Source organism: Hipposideros armiger, unplaced genomic scaffold (genome assembly GCF_001890085.2).
Source record: "Hipposideros armiger isolate ML-2016 unplaced genomic scaffold, ASM189008v1 scaffold_98, whole genome shotgun sequence".
Classification (NCBI taxonomy): Eukaryota; Metazoa; Chordata; class Mammalia; order Chiroptera; family Hipposideridae; genus Hipposideros; species Hipposideros armiger.
This window is the reverse complement of record NW_017731448.1, coordinates 3,422,780-3,448,980: the sequence shown is the minus strand read 5'-3', so window position 1 is coordinate 3,448,980 and position 26,201 is coordinate 3,422,780. Positions and strand designations below refer to the sequence as shown.

General features: G+C 45.1%; 1 protein-coding gene across 8 annotated transcripts in view; it reads left to right on the top strand.

Moving 5' to 3' along the window:
* TRIO (trio Rho guanine nucleotide exchange factor) overlaps nt 1-26,201 on the top strand; it is a 322,427-nt gene that overhangs the window by 263,147 nt on the left and 33,079 nt on the right. For 6 of the 8 annotated variants that reach the window (XM_019646200.1, XM_019646198.1, XM_019646197.1 and 3 more), the window contains exons 35-37: nt 18,489-18,781; nt 20,262-20,432; nt 22,999-23,094. In XM_019646200.1, the coding sequence (XP_019501745.1) occupies nt 18,489-18,781; nt 20,262-20,432; nt 22,999-23,094 (560 nt within the window). The other 2 variants (XM_019646204.1, XM_019646201.1) reach the window with 2 other exon arrangements.

Genomic DNA, 26,201 nt, shown 5'->3' with positions numbered 1-26,201 from the left:
TCCTACACTGAGAAAGACACTAGAAGTCTATGCTACTTTCACAGTTTTTAGTTGGAGAATTTTTAAAATTGACTTTGCAACAAACCTGAGGGGGTACAGGGAGAGCCTAAGTTTAACTTTTTTTAACTAAGGAACTAAAAAAAAACGACAACATTTTTCTCAGCAAATGAAAACAACACAAATACTATCATTTATACTATTAGGTATAAATGATAAAGTGGAAATGAGGGGAATTATTAATAAAAAGAACTCAAGAAGGCAGTACATAATTCCTTTAAGGCAAGCGCAGGCTTCAGCAAGTAACGCCCCCTCAGACAAGGTCTAGGTAACCAAGGGCCGGGCAGTCTGGGACATGTGAAAAGCATTCCAGGTGACTGCCCCAAAGCAGGAGATGGGCCATCACAGTTGAGTTTGGAGAGCACACTGTGCTTCTTAAATTTATGAGAAACAAGAGAGAGTGTAAGCTTCCCATGGAAGCGAAAAGTCAGGCTCATGGTTGTTAAACAGTGGATATTCTCCTGCGAAGCCATTGTGCTGAGTGAGACAAGGGCCAGAACACATGGGAACTTTGAAATAAAGAGCAGGAATTTATGTCGGCTAAAGAAAATATCGACTTTCTGAAGAGGACACAAGTGAGCTTTTGAGATGCTTTACTAAAAACGCCCATACAAGTCACAAGTAAGGCTGTTTCTTTTTACTCGTATGGCTGCTGCTTGTGAGGGAGAATGAAGATATGTTTCTAATAAGTGAGGAGTGGCATTGTAGCTCAGTGATGTAACCAGTTGGCTGCGGACTGGGGTGCGTTTCTTTTTGCTATCAAGTCACATCGGGAGGCACTGTTTGCTGTATGTCTCAGAGAAGACCTCCCTCCAAACACTCACAAAGCCCAGGTCAGAAAGCCTGGCGTGGGCCCATCTCTTGACGTTTCACTGCGTAAGGAAATGGCAGCTTTGGCCCGTGGAGGGGGGAGGAGAAGCATCTGGCTCCCAGCGCCCCCTCAGAATCTGCTTGAGCTCCAATTAGAGTCACTGTGGTAGAATGTGATCCGGGCGGGCTGGATATCCCCACATGTGCAGCCCGACTGTGAAGCAGAGCTGAGAAGCAGAGGCAGCCTCTGCGGGCGCCCCTGGCTGTGCCCTGGGGCCGCACGTCCCCTCCTGTGTGCCTGCTGCCGAGCGCACATCGAGCCGCGCTGCCTGCTTTTGCTGAAGAGGGGCTCGCCCTGGCCGCGTGCGGGCACAGATAGGGCAAGAGCTGTGCTTTCAGCCTCCAGCCAGCTCTGCACGCACCATGCCAAACGGAATTCAGCCCGTCGACCCGCTGGACTCACTGCCGTCCGTCAGCCCCGTCAGCTCGGCCTACCGTGGCGGCGGGCAGCCCGGCACCTGCAAGTACTGGATCCTGGACCTAGGTACACCTGCCCTGGCAGCCCGCTCCCCTCTGCTGCCGCTCGGGTGGCCGCGGGGGCGACCCCGTGTGCTTCTACTCCGCAGCGTTGTGTGTTCCCACTGACATAGGCCGTCTGCCGCGTGTGAGGGGCTGTGGGGGCGGTTTGAGGGGACCTCTAGGACTGGGTCGAGAAACGGGGGACTGTGTTCTGGGCAGTCATAGCTTGATTGCTCTGTTGTTGTAAGGCACTCTTAATACCTGGGGACCTCTTTCGTTTATCCCTTTTTCCTGTGAATGGCATGTAAACAGTCTAAAATCATCTAAGCTGCAAATTGCCGCCTTACGATTTTAGTTGGTCTTATGTCTGTTTCAGCTTTAATTTTGTTGCGGGTTTTTCAGACTCTCCAAGAAAATGGCAGTGTCCTGCATTTGCATTTAGATTCTCTGGTTCCTTCTCTTAAGGACTGCAGCCATATAGTAAAACAATATAAAGTTATATGGGGTCACCCAGTAACCACCTGTATATTTCAAGGGAGTGTCTATGTGCCAGGCTCTGGCTTGATACACAGAACTGGAGTCAAGACAAGAAAACATAATTCCTGCCAAGTATATAAGGCTTTCCTTCATTTGAGGAAAAGGCAATAGGATGATACAAAAGAACGAAGTGAGGAAAGAAATTAGGTCTGTATGTCCCCACAGAATCCTACAAGGTTCCAGGGGAGGTAACCTTTGACATCTGTCCAGCCTATACAGCATTCAAATGAGTTTCTCACAGGCTGTTGCCGGCAAACCGGCAGGGACGGCTTCTGCCATAAGTGCAGTCCCGACCTGGTGCACTTATCATGTTTGCCTTCACACTCTGCACAAGAGGAGAGGCCGAGGGGATCTGGGGAGGCCTGGGCACTTCCAGTTTATTATGTGCTCAGTAGACAAGGGTTAAGGTCGAGGGATCCACCAAAGAAGGGGTGGGGGGGTCAGAGGAGCATGAGGCGCAGAAAATGTGCTTTCAGCATGTGAAGGGGGAAGTGGCACTGTTTACATGTCAGTCCATGAAATATCAGAGGAAAACAACAAAATCATCTTTGATTGATGGGCCCCGAAGGAGGTAGGTGTTGGCTGTGTGACTATTAAATTTGCTGGTATAAACATTGTTTTTCATAATATTTCTCGTATTTTTTGTTCACAAGACTATCAAAACATGTTTAGAAGTCACTGACTGTAACATTTTTCATATTTATGTGAATTGTTCAAGAATAGCCTTCCTCCTTGGAAGTGTCCATGCTGGGTGGGTCCAGCAGTGACACTGCATTAGGAGTCCTGCACTGGGTGGGTGAAGGCAGATGGCCCGTAGGCTCTCTGCTGAAAACAAGACCGTCTGTGCAGTGAAAAGAGCAGTCGATAACATCAAAAGTCTGATTTAGTCTCAGCCACTCAATAGCTCTGGGTCTCAGTAAATCACCTTCTCGCTCTGAACTTTCTTTGTCTGCAAAATGGGAATAATAATAGAGCACCCCTCTCCATGTATCATGAACATCCCCAAAATTTAGACCAAAATATTTTAATGAGCAATTTTGCTAAAAAGTAATAGATTTTAAAAAGACATGGCATTCTTCTTATAGAGGGAATTTTGATTTCTAGCAATATTTTAGTTCCTTAGGAATTCGTGTGAAAGGTCATTATTAAACAAACTTCTTTGTTTGTTATGCTGTTATATTTTTGGTTTCCCCCAGATACATTTTTGTTCTGGCAATTCTCAAACTGTAATGGAAACTGTAGGTGATGTTATCCAAGCTGTTACCACAAAATTTTTAAGCTAACAAATTTGGAAAGAAATTGATGTCCACTGGGATTTTCATGAAAAAAAAAAATCTAATCTCTTTACAGTAAATGATAGATGAGAGAAAGCAAGACACTAGTTTGATTTTTTTTTTAAACTGGAGAAATATGACTGTACTTCTCTTTCCAAACCTTTATAGTAATTCCAAGACAATTTCCTAAACACTGTGTTATATGAATGATATTTTGATATTTTAAATCTGATTCCACTTATTAAATTGATTATGGGATATACACACACGCACACACACACACACACACACACACATATATATCAGATTTGAAAAGGAAAAAAATGACTTTAATATCCCATAAATAAATCCCAAAGTAACTTTAAAATACCCAGTAAATCATAGAGAGTGATTGCAAAGCCTTTCTTTATACCTATAAGGTATAAAGAAAGGGGTTCATTTATTGGAATACCTTGGGAAAAGGGAGTTTTTCTGCTTTCTGACATTTTCAGAGGGGCATTCTCCTCATCCAAATGTGAATTAGTTTTCCTTGGAATAATCTACATGGAAGCCTGTTTTTCTTTGCAGACATTGCCATTCCCAATAACTTACACAGCCCTAAACCTGGAGAGTTTTACTGCTAAGTAATTGTAAGAAAAGAGCTCGAGGAAGGGTAAGGTCAAGAAGAGCTATAAATTATCTTTTAAGAGGGTTCCAATGGGAGAGCCCAGTTATCCGATAAGATAGTGGAACTGTTAAATTTGTTCTCGTCCTGGAATGAGTGTACCCTTTTATAGGACACATGGAACCTGTGCCAGTGCTGGCCAGTCCCCTGAGTGAAGAAAACATAATGCAATGGTCGTCCTTAACATGAAACAGACCTGTGCACAGGGGAGCTACCTGTGTGCCTTATCAGTCTTGAACTCTCTTCACGTCTTGTTTTTTTCTTTTGTGATGAGAAGTGTGGATTCTCACCAGTGCAAGTTTTGTTGTGATAACTGGAAGGGAAACATTTCCAAGACCAGACATAGCGAAGAGTATTTCTTTGCTGAAATGTACAATATGAGCCCATTCTGAAAGAATGCCAGTAGGTGACCAGCGGGGCCCCTCACATGGAGATGGCCCATGCCCAGGACAGTGGGTCTCCTGAGATGAACGAAACCACACAAGCACCCAGCACAGTATTGTACTGTTTTAACTGTGAAGACTGGTTGTTTCACACAAGTTACTGTGCAAACAAAATTCTCTCTCAAATAGTTTTTGTTCTTTGAGTACTTGTTAGTGAGTCAGTTTAAGACACACTCTGCTGATGCAGTGCGAATAGTGCAGTTACTCAGTTTGACCCTGGCTAAATCCTTGTTACCTCACTCAGTTTCCTCACCTCCCCCACCCCCAAGAAAAGCATGCTAGCTATGGTTATTATGTCCTCCAAAAACTGCATTAAATTTTTTTCCCTCTTAAACGAACTGCAATTCTAAAATAATTTTGTTTTTTCGTTTTTCACTAATCAAAGACGTAGTTAAGTTGTCACTCTGAGCTTATAACAATTTTTTGGGGGGGAGGGAAAATATTGCACTGGAAATTTATATATATTTCCAGCCAAAAAGTGAAGAAACTTAAAATCATTTGGCCTTATTTGAATATAAAATTTTGAAATATTAAAATTTTTTGAAGTTAATAGTAAAAAGACTGAACCATTCCCTCAGAGTGCCCTAGAAACCTGAAGGTCCCAGGTTAGGGCCCTCAGAGCAGTGACCGCTCCTGGTTCTGGAATTCTCCCACCTCCCCAGACCAGGAGCAGCCTCCTTCCCTTCAGCTGTGATCTCCCTGTGGTATGTGCTTTCTCTAAGTATATCCCCTTAGCTAGGCTTCAGGGGACACACAAATTTATGGCTTTTTACTAGGAAGAATTTCCTCCAGGTGCTCAGAGTTGGCCTGTGGGTGAGTGAGCAAGTCCATAAGCCCAGTGCAGTCTGCCTGGGAGCCCCGCGTAATGAGCCGTGGAATCCGGCCATGGGAGCTCCCTCCGTTTCCTCTTCCTGTCTCCAAGGACTGGAGGGTGGGGGTGGGGAGGAACCGCAGCCCACATGCTCCTCATCGTTTTTCACAGGTCTCACATAAAAACCACAGAAACGTGAACGAAGTGCATCACCCCAAAATACGTAATTTCTCTGAAACTATATGCTAATTGTAAAAAAAAAATTTTTTTTTGGAAAATTCACAGACATGTGGAGCAGCAGAGCGGGAAATAACACCCATAGGCAACTGCTGAAAATATTTGGACACGTTTTCTTTATATATAAAATGATGCATCTTTTATTTATACTTTTAAATTGTGACTATATGAAATCATCTCAATCCTTGCTGTTGTCCATTTTCTCACATGCACAGTTGAAGAAAGTTTCTCTTGTTACATTGTGTTAAAATTAATAACAATTCCTATTGGAGCTATACCTTGGCAGCATGAAAAGACTAGAGTTGTTCTCCTAGGGATACAGCCCCTGAAAACTTCTGGATCAATGTTTATAGCCCTAAGGCAACTCCCCTCCACTTTTATCTCTTAAAGCTGATGGATTACTGCAGCGGTTCTCAACCTGTGGGTCGCGACCCCTTTGGGGGTTGAACGACCCTTTCACAGGGGTCGCCTAAGACCATCGGAACACAAAAAGATATTTACATTATGATTCATAACAGTAGCAAAATTACAGTTATAGAGTAGCAATGAAAATAATTTTATGGTTGGGGGTCACCACAACCTGAGGAACTGTATTGAGGGGTCGCAGCATTAGGAAGGTTGAGAACCGCTGGATTACTGAAAGAAGTAGCCCCATGGCCCAGAAGCCCCTGTGAAGTTCAGTAAGGAGTCTGTAACAAGAAGCGAATGTGCTTATTATGATGCAGAACTAAAAAGTGAATGTTTTTCCTTTGTCTTTTTCCAGCTAGAAAGAAAGCCCACAACACTCAGTGCCTACTCCAGCGGTTCTCCACCCCCAGCTCCTGTGGGGTTATTTCCTAACCATTGCTGCTTCCCTCCCAGACTGTGCCAGTGCCATTCTGTCACAGGGGGCACTAATTAAAGCCAAGGACAGGATTTGTGCGTTCATTGGCGTTAGTAGCAGAGGCGTTCTTTTTATTCCCTTTGTCTCCGAGCCTGCTTTGTTCCTTCCTGGAGTAGCTCCAGGCATCCCTGCCTGCCTTCCTTCCTCGCCTCTCACTGTAGTCACCCAGCTGCCTGAAGAACACCACTGGGGACTGGCTTGTTGGTGAGGAGGTGTGTCGCTTCCTAGAAGCCACCCTGTCCTGGGCTCCGGCACCCCTCCTGAGGTGTGTTGTAGATGGAGATTTCAGCCCCCATGTTGGATACAAGAACAACTGAAAGCAGTTACTCCAACCCTCTTATTTTGGCCTTTTGGATCTTGTTGTTTTAGTATGTGATACCCTGGAAAGAGAGTGGGCAGGCAGTCCTCAAGAAATTACAAAATCATAACTTGAGAAATAAAATTCAGTGCCATTTAGTCCTGGTAGGGGAGTAGAGGGAAGGGGGCCAGATGTCATAAAATCGAACTAGATGAGGGTAGGGATAGCAGCCCTTAACCCTGCGTTCTTGGGAGTAGATTGTAACAATGCAGAATGAGCACACACTTTGGGGCTTTTTGCCTCCTCAGCTGTGTGGTTAACATTTTAATCCCGTTTTTCAAGTGCTTAGCTTTAATTAGAGCAGCATTTTGCTTTTGGTAGAGGTGTTACTGAAATATAATTATGAAAGGAATTCCTAATTGGTTAGGGCTTTTCATTTCTTTGTTTTTGAACCAAACCACCAGGGACCCTGGAATATAAAGTACCAGATATTTGCTTTGCGGTTTGGAAGGGGGGTGGGAGGCAGAGGGGGAATCGCCCGTTTCCTGATTCTCTACAGCTGTAACTCTTTCTAAACTAATATTCCATCCCCTGAGACTGAAACTCCAGCTAACCTGCCGTGTAGATGATGTGAAGAGTGATACAGCTTGGCAAGCGTGCTGCAGAGCATTCCAAGGCCAGTTTGGTTTTTTTCCCTTAATGCTATATAAAAATGAGTATATGGCTCTATGAAATGAGTTATGTGGCTCTATGAAAACATTTATAAGTTTGCGTGGTTTATAGCATATTGTGGTTTTAGTATGTTCTTACGCAATTCTAGAATACAGGAAAAAGGCTTTGCATATTGGCACTCTGAATCTGGTCCTAATTTTAAAAACCAATAAATTTATATATGAATGAAGAGAAGCCTATCACCACCTGAAATAAATCAGTCATGTAGTTTAAACATCTAACTGCGGAATGTTCTTTCAAACCGTTTTGCAGGGAGAGGTCTCTGTCTTCATTTAAAGACATTTCCAGCTTTAAAAATCTACAAATTGCCCCCTAAAAAAACCTTTGGTTTCCTCTCGAAGGAGCTAGCCTAAGTTATTTCATTTTTTTCAACAGTAATAAGGAGATATTAACCAACGGCATAAATATTCATTGTGAAGGGTACAGCACCAAATGTAAGCCTCCTTCAAATAAAATTAGAACTTTCACTGCTCACACCCTGTGTCTAATGTTAGGAATAATTATGCCCACGAGTTAAACATTCATGTTTCTTAGCAGTGTTAGAACCTCAGGGAGTGCTGTGTGGGCACCCTGTGATTACTTATTTCCCCCCAAATTAACTTTCTGTTCCCTTAAAGGGTGATTATCTATTCAGGACAATAATAAATACTGTATTGCCTTGGGAATGACTTCCCAAATGAAGAAATTAAGAATCGACACATTGTTTTATTATAGAGCAACCTCATTATCCCTAAGCCAGCAGTACACTAAATACTCAGTAGCGTGGTAAACACACGGAATTTGTTTTGTAATAATCTTTCTTTAAGTGATATCAATCTTCAGTAATTTTGTACAGAGAGCAGCCATTTGACTTCTTGGCAACACAGAGGGTCTCAGCCTCTGAAAAAGCCAAACGAATAGAGGAGCATTCAGAGGTTTTCCTGGTTTCTGAGCCTTTAAGCAGACCCTAGCCAAAACCAGGATGTCATTAACTGCCTGCGTGGTGGGGCCTGGGCAGCTGTGCAGCCACACGCGGCGCCCTCTCCTGCAGAGCCTCCGGGAAGCAGCCGGACGAAGGCTTACACCTTTGTCTCATTGTGTAGGAGGGGAAGTGGAGCCAGGTGAGGTGTCAGAGGACCGGCTTCCCTCTCTGCCTCTGCTCTCAGTGGGTGTCAGGCCCAGCACCAGTTCCTGTCCCTGCCCAGAACTTCATGTGGAGCTGTGCCACCCTGGGGTTCAGTATGGGCAATGGGGCCACTTGCTGCCTGGAGAACTTTCCTTGTGAGTGCTGATGCTAACTGTCCTTGCACCCTCCGATCTCCCCCAGTGGTGACACTGGTGCTGCCGGTGTAGCTCATGCGTTAGGAGTGTGGGGCCGGTTTGGGAGGTGTCAGAAAGCTCCGGCATAAATGCCGGCAGCTTGCGGGATTTGTGTGTGTTTCTGGTCTCGTTTTTATGTTATCTTTTGAAAGGGTGTCTTTCATCCAGCAAGGGTATCTCGAAACATCTGCTTTTGTCTTTGAGTAGAAGTTAGGTATGAGCCCAAATCTCCCCCAGCATCACTGTGCCTTGGAAATTTCTTTTCCTTTTATGACAGTTTGGACTTTGGGTTGCAGAAAAAACCTCCTGTTGCATCCTCCAGAAATCTTTTTCAAGGGCTAGCTCTTATGAAAAGCAGAGAAAATGGCCCTGTCATTCCAAGGATACAGGAATGTGGGCTAAGACTCTCCGTGAACAAAGCCAGTGTTTGTCCCAGGCAGAGAAGGATTGTGTTAAAAAGTAAGTGCCAACCTAAGCCGAATTGAAAAAGAAGAGAGCTCCTGATGACGTCCTCGTGTTTCATAGCAATGTGGCTTTACCGGTGTGTGAATGTCTACGCCTGGGGCAGCTGACCCACGTGTGCCAGGGTTTCCCTGCCCCACTCCTGGACAGCGGCCTCTGCCAGCGTTCCGGGAACAAGGCATGACTGCCTCCGTGCTCGTCTTCTCCAGAAGCCAGCAGCCTGGCGATGAACCGTGGCCAGTCGTGGATCGCTTGTACCTCGAGCGTTCCTGACCCAGCAGATGAGCCGGGGCCTGTTTTGTTCAGGGCCGGGACAACGTTTTTCAGCAGATTTGTATTAAATTCCTTACGTTGATCAAAACTAGCCCATTCTTTGTGTGATCCACTATCAGTAATGACTCTTTTCCTCATTCTTTCATTTCTAAGGTGTTTTCAGAGTTTTACTTTGGCAACATGCGATATCCTGTACATCTGGTTAGCCAAGCTAAGGATGACGGCATCTGCTTTCATTTTTATTTAATTTCTTTACATTTCTTTATTGGAAATGCAAGTGGTGAAATTCAGATGGAGAAAGACCTTTAAAACGAGATGATTTCCTGACTAGAAATGCTGACAGGTTAGAGTTCCCCTCACAAGAATGAGTTTCAGAGGAAAAATGATGCTTGAAGTTTTACATATGACATAGCCATATTTTCCAGTGATTTTTGTAATGTTTTAAGTGTTTTCAGAAACCGCCTAAGAATAAACAGCATCTAGAGATTCTCTGAGCGTCCACAGAGGAAGTTTGCACGTGCAGCATCTGTTGGCAGGTCCTGTACGTTAGATGAACGTTACAAACTTCATATCTCTAGGGCTCCTCATGGTAGGCGGTGTTGAGAAGACTGTTCTCTTTTCATAACAAGACTTCCTGCTAGCGCACAACACAGGGAAACTTCTATGCGTATGCACACGGCCACACTCCTGCCTTCAGCCTTCACAAAAAGGTCGAGCGATTGTTTCTCATGACCTCCAGTTGTTTCTAGTTGAGTCTGTTTTAATTAACGCCAGTGATTTCATTGTGTTCTTCCATTCAGGGGTCCCGGAGGGGGGCTGCCCGTGAAGGGCTCCCCTGCGAATTCGTGAAAGAGGGCTGCACAGGGAACGGTGAATGTCTTGGTCACTTTTGTGCATTTTCTCAGGCAACACAGCCCATATGTTCTTCATTACAACGTGAGCCGTGGGCCACGCTATGCCGGACCTCTGGTTGAATCTAGGGATTATTGAAAAAAAGAACTGGGAATTTTTCTTTCTCCTTTGTTTTCTGTGTTCCCTTCATATCTGAAAGCAAATACAGAGTTCACGTTCTTGCAGTAAGGATCCTGTGTGCACCACATTGTGGAATGTGTAAAACTTGCATCTAATGTTCTCTTGCCTCATTTTCAGTCATTGCTATCCCGCAAACATGCCCAGTGCCTCTGTACAGTTTCTTTTACATTCTTTCCTGTGTTAACACAAATTTGCAATAGAAGTCAATCGAGAAAAGTTTTCAGATACTTATTCACAAATAGAATATAGATTTAAGTTTGGAAAAATATGCTAAAAATACTTGCTCCTGTTTTCTGAACCACCAGAAGTATAACCACATCACTGGTCAGGTCAGTTCCCTCTTCATTACTTAAAATTCCCAAAGCAATACTTACCCAGCTTTGACTTACTCATCACCCTCATGAATCACTACACCTAGCCTGCGAAGGCGGTTATAATCAGTGTGTGATACAAAGAGAAGGGATGATCCCTAGAAATGCATCTGGAAGGGTAATTTACAGACTAGCTCACTTTTTTATGTGATCTTCGAGAAAATTCCTAGTGTGTTATGGTCTTTTTTTTATTATTATTAAAAAAAAAAAGTGGTTACCTTGATTCCAAAAGCAAGGGGTTAAAATCCCAGTTTGCAAGGCATAGACATGACACTCAGAAAAGTTTGCTTTAAAATATTTGAACCAACCCACTCAGCAATCATAAGCTGACGACTTACACGCACTTTGCTTTATAAATAATTTGTAGATCTGATTTCCACATGTACATTACAACCTTCCTGGTATGGTAGAAGAATTGCCTAAGTAAAGACGTGATTTGCTGCATTGAATTCTTGACATGACAGGTTCAAGGAACTATCATAGGCCGGTCCCCCTGATTAAACACTGCCCCGTCTGTTCTAACACAGTCTTATAGAATTCTCTTCAGACTTTAGAAGCATCTGCCCCAGAGTGCTCTTGTGCCTTTCTCTAGCACATGGCAATAACTGCTAAATAACATTTCTCTAAGTCTTCACAACTGGGTTTGTAAATTAGCACTTTCCCTGGGAAGTGTGCTGGGCTCTGCGCTGGGCTTGCCCTGGTTAGAGCAACGTGTCAGGATATGCATCGTTCATTTGACGTACATTGTTGAATGCCCACAATGAACAGAAAGGTGGGAGTATCTTTCTTTAAAACTAACCATCCAAAATCCTTCTGGGAGACTCTGCGGAGGAGAACTTGGAATGTGAGACGGCTTTTTTTGGACCGTCTCCAGTGCTGAGTGTACACATCTGTGTGGCAGTCGTGCCTCCTCAGACGTGACATGGCCCCGTGTGTGCACGTTTGGCCGACAGTGTGTGCAGTGAGGGCTGCCTGTGACAGCAGACTGCGGTGACGAGGGAAGCACTGTGACCCCAGCCGTCCAGAGGAGTCAGGCCTTTTCCTCCAGCTATCGGCCCAGGCGGGCTTGCCTTCCACAGGAGTCCTCGCACATCTCCCAGCCCCACTTGGGCCTGCTTTCTGCCTTGTCTTTTTCAGTTTCTTCTTCTAGGCAAAAATGTGAGTATTGCCTCATGTTTGTGTTAGGCTATCAGTTTACAAAGACCTTTTTTGTTCCTTTCCCCCAGCAGCCTGGTGAGGAATTCGTCATTTCACAACCAGGAAACTGAAGGCCTTGTAAGATACCCACGCCCAGTGCATGACACACCAGGGTGGGCTTGAACCGGCCCCAATTGCTTTGGAGGGACCGTTAATCTGTACAGTTCACTTTAGGGTAAAGGCGGGCTGGAAACGCTAGAGGTACAGCAGAAACAAAACAGCAAAAACCTCTGCCCGCCTGGGGCCTGTCTGCTGTGGAGACTGAGAAATGGAGGGAATTGACACAGTGCTGCAGAGAAGGGCCTAGATTTGGGGAGGCGTCTTCACACTCGGCTGGCATTTGTAATGCAGTATGCAGCCATACCCGGCAATCCAGTTTTTACTCCAGAGCACTTACAAACATCTTTAAGACGTTTTACTGTCCTGAAAATGAGGAGAGGCTTAAAATGAAATGTGACCCTTCTTAGCCCACCACTATCAGGATATGCATCCTTTCCTTTTTTTCTTCCTTTTTTTTTTATTATTAAAAAGTGCTTTATTAACCACAGATGTCTCATATTTACTGACTGGGAATAGAAAGCAATTTCTCTTCTCCCGGCAATTTTAGTGGTGTGTGTGTTCACACGGTGAAATCCTTTCCTGTGTGGGGCTGAGGGTCAGGGCTCTGGCTTTCCCCTCCTTTCGTTGGCGTTTTCATTATTTTAAGAAGAAATCTAGCGTGGACTTTGTGTGAACTCTGACTTCAGCCAAGAAGCCATCTCCTTGGGGTGATTTTCCCCCTCAAAATAAGAAGTGATCCACTTTAATTGATTTTTCTCTCTTGGAGCTTCAGGCGGATGACAGATGACTTTCTGACGTGGTTGAGCATCTTTGTAAATGCCTGCAGTGTGCTGGCAGTATCTCTTTATGCTGAAGTTTACTTTGTCCCCTTAATAAGGGACACGTTATTTAAAAACTAGAAACAGAAGGAAGCCGTTCATTAGGTTGCTGCATTGATCCTTCATACATCTGAAAATGATTTTGTGTATGTCTGAGACACCATGCTAGGCCTGTGATTACAAAAATGATTAAAGCAAATCCCCGTTTTCTGCATATCACAGTTTGCAGAAGTACAACATAGTAGGTTCTGTGTGACCAGGGAGTCCTGGAGAAGCTTGCCTCAGCTATCCCACATGTGTAAATAGCACTTTGCAGTTTGTAAAGCTGATTCATCCTCATTATTTCCTATGATCCTGTTATTACCCTGTGAGATGAGGAAATTCACGTGCCAAAACATTGGCCTGGGGTCACAGCTGTTGCGTGAGAGAGCCAGGCTCAAACGTAAACCCTTTGACAAGTCCAGACTTCCTTCTGCCATCCTAATGGATCTTCCATCTGGGCCTGGAATCAGTGGCGTTTCCCCAAGCTGAAAAGAGGAGAACACACATTTCCAAAAAAAGCACAGTGTGAACGGCAGGCATTCTGGTGGGCGTGAAAGGTACTGTCCTGGAAAGCACAGGACTGAGTGTTGAGTCTTTCCTTCTTCCAAGAAGGTGGGAAAGAGTTGAGAGGCAGCTGGGAGACAGTAACCAAGATGGGAAACAGGAACAGATATATTGGGGTGTCGGAAAAGTCATGACTTAAAAAAACTACGTCATGACTTTTCCGACAACCCAGTAGTTTGTCTGGATGACACGTGAGTGTTCCATCATATTTCTCGGGTCAGTTTGATCCTGCACCTTCTTGCTGCTCTCATGCCCACACCACGCGTGACTGGTGATGTTCATGTACACACCGCCCTCACCCAGGGCTCCTAGCCTGGCTCTGCCTTGCAAGAAAGTATCACATAGCACAGGTCCTTATGAGAATAGCCTTGATCTATTCTGAATTACCATGTGTACGTAAATATTCCACAAACTTGGAACTTGACTAAGAGTAGATGTTACTTGTAGCTCATCTCAAAACTGATCGGGGTATACCCAAAGTCAGGACATTACCGTTCACGTGGTCGACTTAAGTCCTCAGGCAGTAGCTTAGGCTGGGAAATCGCCTGTAGCAGGCCATCGACTCACCCACCCCTTCATCATTCGTTCAGTATATACTTACTAGGCTCCAAGGTGGTGCCAGACAGCCTGCTGGCAGCAGGGCACATGGTCGTAAACAAGCCAGACCCAGCGTCCACCAACGTGAAGCCTGTGGTCAAGGTCACCGTCGGCTTCCTATCTCGACAGTTACCCAGCTGGGAAGGAACTGTTGTGAAATGGTTACATAGCGCTCTGGCCGTAGGCTCTCTACCCAAGGATGACTCCTGTTACTGGCCTGGGCAGAAAGGTGAGGCCTTAGAGCAGCGGTTCTCAACCTGTGGGTCGCGACCCCTTTGGGGGTCAAACAACCCTTTCACAGGGGTCGCCGGGTACTCGTATGTGGGCGTATCTGCATGTGGGCCTGGAGACGGACAGAGGGGCCGTGTCTCGGTTCCTAAGACCATCGAAAATATGTGTTTTCCGATGGTCTTAGGCGAGCCCTGTGAAAGGTTGAGAACCACTGTAGAGGAAGGGGACTGCGGACAGCGTTTATGCCTGGGCAGGATGCCACGGTCTAAGCACAGCCCAGCCCTCCCCAGCTCCCCCGGGAAAGGCACCAGCATGCCGACCAGTCATTTAAGCTCTTCCAAAGGAGACTTTCTAAAGTGCTGATTCCTGTGTGGTTTACACTTACCTTATGCCCAGTAACATCGGAGGCCTTAGTTCTACTAGATTCCATTAGAACCTATTGTTTAATTTACAATTTGCAACAGAGCAGTTTGTCTAGTGGGCAAAGTCTGTCCTTCAGATAACTAAAAATAATAGGTACTTTATTTCATTCTATTAATGATTGCATTAAATTTAAATAATACTTAAGTTTTTAAAATTCCTGGTTTATGCATTATGTCAGTTCAGAAAAAGGAATATAAGGGACTATTACAATCCATTGATTTGGGCAAAAGGAGTTTATATATTCAAAAGAAAAAAATACAATTTATTTTTTTCAGAGAGTGTCAAAAGCATGAAGAATTGAACATTACTGTTAAAAACAAAGTAGAAAGAAATGGAGTCATTTATCTATTTTGCTTTTGGTTATTTTTTTTTCATTAATCACCAGAATTGTGACTGATGTATCAGATCCGCACTAGAAAAAAGTATCTGCTGATCTGAAAGACAAATGAAGAAAAAGTTCTCAGCATTTTCAGACTTCTCAAATGAAATGGTTTTTCAAGATACTAAAAATTTGACAAAATTACCTTCTTAGCTTATAATTGCTGCTAGCATTTTTCTAAGTCATAAATATTCCAGTAAAATGAAATACTGTCACTTAAGTCGTTTGATAAATAGCAGCTCAGGAAGAGACCTGCTGTTCGCTTCAGCACATCAGTCTGTCTGCAGCTCCCCTGAGCTCTGACCTGGGGCCACTCTGCTCAGTTCCTTGGCCTGAGATGGACTGGCCATGGCCATGTGAATAATGCTTGACCTGCCAAGTGAGGAGGTGATCTCTTCTGAACTTTCTTCCCCAAATGGAAAGAACCAAATCCTATGAGGCCAGAGAAAGAAGCTAGGAAACAATGTCTCTAGTTTCTGTTTCTTTTTGAGCCAATTTGTACACCCACCAGCTCCCTTCCCAAGGAAGTTAGAATGCCCTGAGAAGCATCCTCCTAAAGCCAGTGGGTACCCAAAGCGTTACTGATGGACTGCGGTTTCTTTCCTCCCGCCTGCTTAGGCCGCTGGGTGTGCTGCCCAGTGGAGAGGTGACTGCCCGCATCCCTGTCCACACTGCTGAAGAGCTCTGTCACTTTTCTGTGGCCCTGAAGTTTTGGTGGGCAGAGAGACTCTCTCAGAATCCCTGGTAGGCGACCTCTTTTCACTTAGGATTCATATTGTGTACCGCCTTGCTCCCTGCCAAATTCCCCACATTCTCACTGTTGGGCACAGAAGTACAGGCAAAGGTCATTTGTTGGCTTAGGAGGTGTTGCCCGTTAGCTCTAATGGGAGACTTACGAAGGTGAAGACCTGTGATTGATGGATTTTATTGAAGCACAGGGGCCTTGGTCTTCTTCCTGCCTCCCCTGGCTCATGCGAGGCAGAGCCGAGCTCCGTCAGTGGCTCTTCATCCATCTCGGTGGGTCCAGGATGCTCCCGACTGCCGCCTGTGCACCCCCTTCACAGTTCTTTGTCTTGTGCAGTTATTCAACTGAGTGCATTTATGTCGAAGAAATGACTGTCCTTAAACTGTGGGCTGTGAATCAGCTTGCTGTGTTTCACTAGGCTGGAGATTTCCGATGTTTCTGTTCGGTACTTAATAAGCACCAACAGCATGTGAGGCCCTAGAGGATATCAAGTAAAACGTCCGATGGGCCCCTGCCCGCGTGGAAGGTAGGTTCTCTGGCGCGTGGGTTTCAGGCCCAGCTCATTCACAGGCCGGCCGCAGTGCCGCCTCCTCCATGAAGCCCTCTGTGGTCCTCCCGGTTCCCTTTCATCTCAGCCTATAACAGGATTAGCACTCGTCTCCAGCACATGCCTGTTCTTCCCTGTATAATAGTGATGTGATTCCAGAAAACACTGTGGTGAACACGGTGAGTGAAGAAAGTAAGTTTTCTTCATCCCTGCCCACTGGCAAGTACAGGGCTTGGCTCTGCGTCACAGCACGTTAAACGACTGTGAAATATGTCACCGTGTCTTGCTAATAGTTGGTACTTAAAACTTTTGTTGAATAAATTATCATCTGGCAAGTGGATTATCCAAATCCCCCTCTTCCTTTTGTCCTTCCTGTCGTTACTACACCAAGAGTTCCTGAGGGAGGGACCATGTGTACTGCATTGGCCCTTTATCAGCAGCTGAGAAAGTCCCTGGGAAGTACTTACTATGTGCATATTGTCAGATCGATGGCGCCATTCTCCCCCACCTCGTCCAGATGGTGCCTGAGGAGAATGAGACTGATGTGGAAATGGTTTAGTAACTCTCATTTAAAAATAAAATAAACATGTATAAATATATATACATATACCCATATGTACACATATGCCCAGACATCCAGAGGGGAAAAGGTTATAACTCTTAAAAACAGAATGCTCTGTTGATTAGTTTTAAACACAAGTCGGCCTATGAGAAAAATCTATACTTTTAAGAATGAGAGATCCTGCCTGAAATGCGTCCTCTGTTTATGGGAGATTATGCCCTCCCCATGCAAGGCTCGGGCCAGGCAAGGGATGGGACAGCAATTAGACGGGACCCGCTGTCTAGTCCAGGCGTCTGGAGCTGGAGTGGGAAACTGCCGTTGACTGTCTTACATGTAATCACAGGATTGGGAGGAATTAACTCCCTTGCTTTTTAACTGCAGCACATAATGGTCTCCAGTGCCTCAGAGGTAAATACTGCTAATACAGGTGCCTGTCTAAAAGAATCTTTTCAAAGATTAATTTTAATTCATTAGTAAGACTTCAAAAGATTTCAGAAAATAACAGGCATAGTGATTGAGCTTCCTCATTCCGTTCCCCAAAGTCGAGCATTTATCCCATGTCACTGTGGTCGAGCCCAGAGTCAAGCGCTTGGGGCCAAGGGCCGGTGTCCGCTGTCACAGTTTTCAGTTTGTAAAGTCACTCCTCATAGCTCCGTGGGTCTGGGGAGTGCCAGATGTTACCTGACTCTCTTTGTAGTATCTCCATTTTTCTCCTGAAAAATTATCAACTCAGGGCTGGCTGTAATTTTTAAGATCCAACGAAAACATTCATTTGGATGTATTTTCTGTAGAGCATTTTGGTTATTTGAGGAAGGTTTCTCTTCCTCACATTTCTGTTTAAAGTGTGTGTGTGAGTGAATTGTTGCTGGTATTTACTCCGACATGTGAATTTTGCTGAGGCAGAGAGCAGAGATGCCCCCACGCCCGTGTCATTCCAGAATTTGGCTGTGAGCGAGGGGCCATGGCTGGGTCCCCCAGGAACCCCCTCAGCTTTGTCCTTTTCCCACCGTTTGCCCCTGACACAGAACTTTTAGGAGGGTGCCTTTTGTCATAAAGGCTGACCATGTCAAATGTATACTGATTTACACACACGCACACCAAGTCAACTCCATACTGATTTATACCCATGCACGCACGCACACAGATGTTTATTTATTGAGTTGTACTTTTATTCACTGGGATGGAGTAAGTCAGACTAATACATTTATCTGACAGGATTATTTCTTAATTTCGTTTAAGTTCTTCTGTAAACCATTCTTCCTTGTTTTTTGTTCATCAAGAAAATGGGTGAAAATAATTTAAGAACTCTGTCCTTGATGTCAGTGATATTCTAAATGGTAATGACACTTAAATCTGTGTGATACTGATAGTGGACTTCGGGATGGGTGCAGTGGGGGTTTGAGGAGGGGCAGTAGAACTGGAGGAAAATCGCGGAGCATGTGCCTGAGGGATGGAGCCTTGTTTCTACCCTGTAGGGTCAGCCGGCAGGCACAGCTGCCAGCTGGCCACCGAACGGCCCACGCCCTGGGTGGTGCTAAGCCTTGGTGGCAAAATGGCACCGCTTGGACACTGGGAGGGTTTGTGGGCCGTTCAGTCACTCTTGCTGTCTCTCCGTCCCCAGACTCGCTGTCCGTCTCCAGTAACGATGCCAGCCCACCTGCCTCGGTGGCCTCCCTTCAACCCCACATGGTGGGGGCCCAGAGCTCCCCAGGCCCCAAGCGCCCGGGCAACACCCTGCGCAAGTGGCTGACGAGCCCGGTGCGACGGCTGAGCAGCGGCAAGGCCGATGGGCACGTGAAGAAGCTGGCGCACAAGCACAAGAAGAGCAGGGAGGTCCGCAAGAGCGCCGATGCCGGCTCACAGAAGGACTCGGACGACAGCGCGGCCACCCCGCAGGACGAGACCGTGGAAGAGGTCAGAGCCCAGCTCGGCCAGAGCCGGCCAGGCCTGGGAGGCCCCCCCAGGACCCACGGGCGTGTTCTCTTCCGGGTGTAGGGGTAGTTGCTGGTCTTCTGACTCCTGTCATGTGGTTCTGTTTTGCGTGTACCTGGAAGTGGCAGGGAGCCCGTTAGCTTCCCTGAGAGCAGGCTGCTAGATTCATGGGGACGAGCTCTGGGAAGGGCAGCCCCCCGGTAGCAGGGCCAGGACCCCGCGTGTGGCTTCTGATGAAGAAATCGGGACCCCACGCGAGCTTTCCTCCAAGGCCTGGGCACCCCACCCCCTACCCTGGCCCTGCTCCGGAAGGAAGTGGGTGCTATGCCGCCTCAGCCTCCCCTCCTCACATGTGCCGCGGGCAGGTGAGGCCTGGAGGTGCCGTCCCGCTGCAGAAGATTCGAGCAGACCCCCAGGCTCACACTAACCCTCGCTGGCAGCATGGTACCTGGAGAGCACCAATTTGAGACGGAAGGAGTGGAAGAATGTTCGCATCCTGCACTTCCTTCCACCACCACCCCACACCCCCATTCCCGCTCACACCTGGTAATGAGTAGAAAATACCCAATCAATTTACTTTGCTAACTAAATAGTAAAAACTGGGCTATTCCTGTGTCATCAAAGATAAATGTATGTAGGTGAGTTGGGAATTTTTAAAAGTTCCTTAGGGGAGGAACAGGCTTTAAATTATACTTTAAACAAAATTCATTCCTGATCCCCATGCTAAGCTGACAGCACTGGTGGTGTCAGTGAGGGGCCCGCAGTTTTTCACTTAGACCCCGCCCAGGTCTCTCAGACTCGAAAGGCCGAAAAAGGCAGACGTGGAGAAAGGACACGATCTCTAAGATTTAATTTATTTTGCAAAAATGGGTTTTCAGCTGTTTTTTTTCCTGGGCATATTTTGCCACGGGTTTCCACTGGAGTGTGTGTTTCATTATGTTCTCATCTGTTTTCTAAATCTGTGTCCTCTTGGTAGAATTAAAACTAAAATTTTTTTCTAAAAGTAAGAATAGAGGAAAATTAATGTGATCATTTAGATTCTTAAAATGCATCTTGAATTGCATTTTTCTGTATGCCATTATTATCTCCGTGAATTTTATTCTAGCAAAGGACCAAAAATGAAATGAAAGTAGACCAGAGAAACTGAATCAGCATGAGAATGGTTCAAATTTTTTAACCTTTTTTTTCTTGAAGATGAGACGTGTTCAAAGCCTAATGGATGACATTGGCAGTTCCTTCAAAAGACACACAGTGGCCCTTCTCTTGTCCAAGCTGGCAGGCAAGATAGTCAGGTTGCAGGAAGGAATGAGAAGTTACCATCGGGGTTGGAAAGAGCTTGTTCCTGCGATCTGCCAACTCGCTTTCTGTCCTGGCTGTATTTTTCCACTTAACTCCTTAGGGCTCGTTTCTGTGAACAGTCAAGGGCCTAGAATGTAATGAGCAAATGTTGGTTTGATTGCAGAGAGGCCGGAACGAGGGCCTGAGCAGCGGCACACTCTCTAAGTCCTCCTCCTCGGGCATGCAGAGCTGCGGAGAAGAAGAAGGAGAGGAGGGTGCGGACGCCGTGCCCCTCCCCCCGCCCATGGCCATCCAGCAGCACAGCCTGCTCCAGCCAGACTCGCAGGACGACAAGGTAAGGGGCCTGCGCCGCCCGTGCGAGGCGAGGAGCTGCTGGACACCGGCCTCATTGCAGGAGATAGGTGACTCGGGGCTTTGAAAGGGGACCTGGAAAACATGCTGCTTTTCCAGGCAGATTCCACCAGCTTTCACCCCAAAAGTATAGATCGCAAAGTCCGTTTTACACTAAGCAGTAGGCTGACGTGTGCAGTTACTCATACCCGTACGCGTGTATAAAACTTTCAGTGCATTTTTTATGGTGCTTCAGTACTTAACAAATTAAGTAATGTTAATTTTGCTCACTGTTGTGACGAGGGTCCCTGAGAGAGCAGCCAGACGTCACACACAACCTGCATGACTGTCCTCACCGAGCATCAGGCCTTTGTTCTGCTCGGTGTTTTTGCCCGTGGTGCTGTTCTCAGAGGAGACTGCACCGCTGTCCAGTTCCTTTTCCAATACACCAGAAGTCAGGACCGAACTGGAGTGTGGGGCCGGGTGTCCAAGTGGAGGAGTCAGCTCAGGGCCATGACCCATCCCTGAAGACGCATGCAGCCTTCAGGCCAAGTCAGTCGTCGTCGTTGTTTTGAGTTCTTACGTAATCAAAAATGATTTAGTGTATCCCAATGGTAGAACCTAAAATGTCAAAAAGGAAACCTGATGACTGTGGCTTGGGCATCCTCTCGCATTCTGGCCCATTGTGCTCCCCCAAATTGTCAGGTTTTGAAAACCATGCTATGAAGTCATTCCTGGTGCTTTATTTATTTATTAATTTATTAATTTATTTATTTAAGCAATAACTAAGTTTTCGGTATAAAACATGTCCTTCATCAATTTTCCCCATTCTTCCCCTTTCTCCTTCCCTGACCCTCCCCAGTACTATCACCATCACTTGCTGAATCACCTGTTTTATGACCTGGGGTCAGCCAGGGCCCAGTGACTGACAGCTTTGATGCGAGGCAGATCACACGTTAGTCTTGAGCTAAGGCAGATGTTTCTCCAGCCCGTTCTCTGTAGAAATCCGCCACCTCCTTCCTTTATGACACTGTGAGCTGAGAGGTGTAGCTGGGGCATGAGTGTGGCGTTTGAGGGGGATATCTGAGGTGCAGACCCCACGCTGTAGGGGAGATTTGGGATGAAAGAGGACCTCACCCACCACTGCACAGAGTGGGCTCAGCAGGAAATGGGGCTGTGACATCTCTCTGACAATTCCTAAGCTGTTTTGTAGTATTCTAAACTATATGTTTCTTAAGAGCAAAAAAACTGAAATTTCTTAAATCTGGATGTTTAGCCAAAAGTGAGGTGCCGGGCCTAGTTAGTTGCCAAATAAGAGAATATTTATCTCAATTTAAATACTGCATTATGCTATATTCTTCTGTTTGCTAGAATCATTTATTGGTTATTGTGTTACATACCTCATTGGGTATTATCAACAGCAATTCTTCACTTGTAAAAATCTCTAGTGATGTTCCCAGAGAGTATATTATCTTGTGACTAATACTTTGTTTTGTTCTGTTTTCTCTTTTTGTAAACTTTCACTGCAGCATTATGTTGATTTGTGTTCTGTGTCTGTTTTGGCTCAGTTTCCTTACCTCTCCATTTGAATTTTTTTTGCTTGTTTTTTCACCTCATATTCCAGATTTCATTAGACCAAGCCAACATTTGTTTCGCAAAGTGCGTATCTGAATCCACATATGTAAAAGCCTCGTTGTGAATGTATGCGCCCATACCTGTCTGCTGTGAGAAGTGTGTTGTTAGGACAGCTAGCTGTGTGTCGCATGCTTCTCCGCTGTCCCTAATATGAAGCAAGGTTCATATTACGCCCCCTTCTAGTTTCCAGTCAATGAACGGCGCAAGTAATCCGCAAACACTCCATGTTTGCTAATTACTGAACTTCAACTCAATAGCCCCTCCCCCAGATTCCTTAACTGTCACCCCTGTACACCCTGATTCTAGCCGTAAATGGCATCTGGTAGCTTGTGAGGCCACAGATCTCCTGTACTCTGCACTAAGCATTGGGGAAATGGATGGCACAGAAAATGGTGAGCTCGTCCCCGCTCCTCCCTGTCTGGTCAGCGCACCCTGGTTTCTTTCCTTTCTCGTTTCTTTCTTTTAACCCATAAGTACAGTAAAGCCATTTTAGCATCTTATTTTGTTTCCTGATTATTTCAGGAGTCATTCATGAGACCTTAAGCCTTTCGTTCTTCCATTGAGCAGATTCTGTATTTTTTCCTCCTTTGCCACTAGCCTAGCCAGCAGCAGTTGCAAAAGTTACAGTTAGAATTTTCCCATGCCCAGTCACCTCTTTGAGAAACGTTATGATGTGACATGACTGCAGATTAAAAACAGATTTTGTCTGCTTTCCACATGTATCCCAGACAGGTTTTATTTAACATTTCATGTCAGAATATTGTAAATTTAAAAGGATGACTTTAAATAAATGCAAACAAAGACAAACTTGTGGTCTTTTTGTCTGGAATTACTTTTTAAAAAGAGCTTGAGCTTGCAGGAGAATTTACTGTCTGTCCAGTGACTAACATGAGGCCTTCTCCTCCCCCCTTTCTTTTTCTTAACTTCTCCCCTAGGCCTCTTCTCGGTTATTAGTCCGCCCCACCAGCTCCGAAACGCCGAGTGCAGCCGAGCTTGTCAGTGCAATTGAGGAACTCGTGAAAAGCAAGATGGTAAGGCTTCCCAGAGAAAGTCTGGTCTGGAAGCTGCTCTGGGTGCTGCTTGCAGGTGGATGTAAGCTCGTCCCCATGTCGCTCTGGGCCACGAATGTGCCTGTGGCGTCTCGCACAACCTGGGAGTCTCCAAGACCACTCTCAGGTTCCATAATTCACTTGAAGGACTCACAGAACTTAGAAAAGCCACAGTTGCAGTTTATTACCATGAAAGGACATAGATCAAAATCAGCCAGGAAAGAGGTGCATGGGGCAGAGTCAGAAAGGTTCCAGGTTCAAGCTGCCAGTTGTCCTCTCTCAGTGGAGTTGCATGGACATCGCTGACTTCTAGCAATGATGTGTGACAGTATGTACAGAGTATTGCCAGCGAGGGACACTCAGCCGAGCCTTGGTACTCAGACTTTTTATTTAGACTCAGTCACATGCACAAAATTGACGGCTCTGTGGCTCCCCTTTGTCCCCTTCTCCTCCAGAGATCAAGATAGCACGCTGCCCACAGACCCCACTGGAAGTCACATTGCTAGCATAGCCTGTCTGTCTTGGCCCAAGGCCCCCAGGTAAACATACACATTCTTATCAGGCAGGACATTCCATGGGCTTAGAAGTACCTCCCAGGGGCCAAGGTTAATCCTTTCCTGAATCCACGTTGTCTGCAGTGCTGGAACCTTCATAGCAAGTGTGGTCAATGCCAGTCTTGTCTGAAGGTGTGTACAGGGTCATTGGTTACTCTCAGATAGATTGATACTTTTCCTTTGTGTCTCAGAGATCTTTCATTTGGATTTATAATATATAAGAGAGAAGGGTTTGCATTGTTACATGAGGGCTTTATTTCTTAGTGACCGTTGCATTGCCTGTTGGTCAATGTGGCTGCATTTATAAAAGCCCCAAATCAGGTGTTGATTCTTTGAAGTTAGACAGGTATTCATTGCTTTGAGCTGATTCAAATCAATTTCTGTGTTTCTTCAGTTTTCCTAACTAAGAAATGGAAAAATCTTTAATGGTAACAGCTTTTTAGACAAGTATATTCTACCCCTGTAAAGTTACTTAATTTCTTTTAAAAGTCACCTTTCCCAGAGTAAAAAGCCCTCAGCCTTTCCCCCCAATCCATTCTGCAGAGGTAACCACTGCAAATAGTTTGATGACGCATTTTCCTCCATGGTGCAAACATCTATGGGGGTGTGTGTGCGTGTGCATGTTTTTTCTTTCAAAATGGATTCATTCAATTTTTAAGGTTCTAAGACTTAATCTTCTCACATCTGTACATATGTATTTATCTCAGTCCTTTTAGTAGCTATGTGCTATTCCATTATATGGATGCAGTGATAATACCACCAAGGGATACCTAAACTACTGTGTTTCCCCCAAAAGAAGACCGAGCCGGAGAAGCCCTAGCATGATTCCTCCAGGATATGGAGGGCATACACCCCTCCCAGGAGTGTTTTATAATCTTTTTCAGGGAGAAGGGTGCCTTTTCCACAAACTCCTTCAGCTTAAAATATTCAGTATGCCAAGGTGCCATATTTTGGCACCTAAAATCATGCTACAGCGTATTTTCTGGCTAGGTCTTAGTTTCAGGGAAACAGGATAGGTGCTATTCTAAGTGCCAAGTGTTTTAATTTATATGTTTCCCACAGTAGCCTTATGAGGTAGGCATGTACTATTCCATTTTACAGATGCGGAAACTGAGATACACAAAAACAATGTTTAAAAATTTGCCAGTCAGGGGAAGAGACATGGTTATAATGTATTTAAATAAATACCATGTAATATATATATATTATTTTCAGTTTTTCCCTATTATAAACAACCACGTTTGTTATGTGTGTGATTATATGTGTAGGGTGAATTTCTAGCACTGGAATTACTAGATCAAAGGGTATAGTTCTTTAAAGTTAGGAATTTATCTTCCTTCAGTCAGGTATTAACTGGATACCATATCATTCCAGTGTCTTCTCCCACTCCTAAACAGCTTCTAATGAAACTGAATAGGACAAATGGGAATTATAGAAATAAAAATTCAGACTGACATGTATTGCCCTGCCATATCTGAAATCCCACCCCCCACCCCACCCCACCCTAGGCAGTCATGCTGTGTTCTGAAAAGGATGCAGTGGGCTTCAAAGTGAGACAGAAAGTTCTAGACAAGAAGGCTGCTAGGAGTTGGCAGATCGCTCAGGAACTTGACTCCGCAGGTCAAGCATTTGGGATCATGTCAGTATGAATTGAGTGAAACCACATCCTGCCTGTCTCTCTGAGAGAAAAGTTGATTAATGGTCTAAACAAAGGATGCTTAAATTGTATGCAGTGAGTTTCAAACATCTTTGAACATTTTAAAAACAGCCATTCATACACATCAATTATATGACCATTAAAATCATTCTTATCTATGAATTGAAATAGTTTTCCCAAGGAATGCTATGAGGAAACACTTTGTCCACCTGTTAGTCATTATTCTGCAAATGTTTAAATTGCATTGCATTTCAAGAGATTCATTTGTAATTAATTCAGAAGACTTCTATCGTTTGTCTCTTTCAGCTCTTACTGGTTTACTCCCCCTTTTCAGTTCTAAGGAATTAAATTGTATCAGTTGAAACTAAACATAATGCTCACTGATGTCTGTAGGGTCAAGGGTCAGATAGACGTGAGTTCATACTCGCCTATTACTGCTGCAGCCCCTCTGAGCTATGCTGCCTTTGAGCTGTAAACTGGGGATCATAAACAGTGTGGTGTGTTAAGTGCCTGACAAGGCTCCATCATGGGGGAATTCACTAACGCCTCCCATCCCCGTTGGAGAACCATATTTATGCTTTTCATGATGGACTCACTTGTTCTTCATTCTTCATGGAACGTAATCTACAGTCTGCCTTCCTTTTCTGGTCCAAGGGAAACAACTCTCTTTTGATTTCCTGTCACTAATCCTCTAATGTCAACCAGGAACTACTTTTCGTTGATAAAAACTCTAATGAATCATTTTAATACCCTTCGCCCCATCCTGGTCTCCGGAACCCTGATTTACTCCTGCCGTCTTATCATGAGCTGTAGCTCCTTAGTCATCCACGTTCATTTTCTTGAGGGCCATCTCTTAGGCTAGAGCACCTTCATAATGG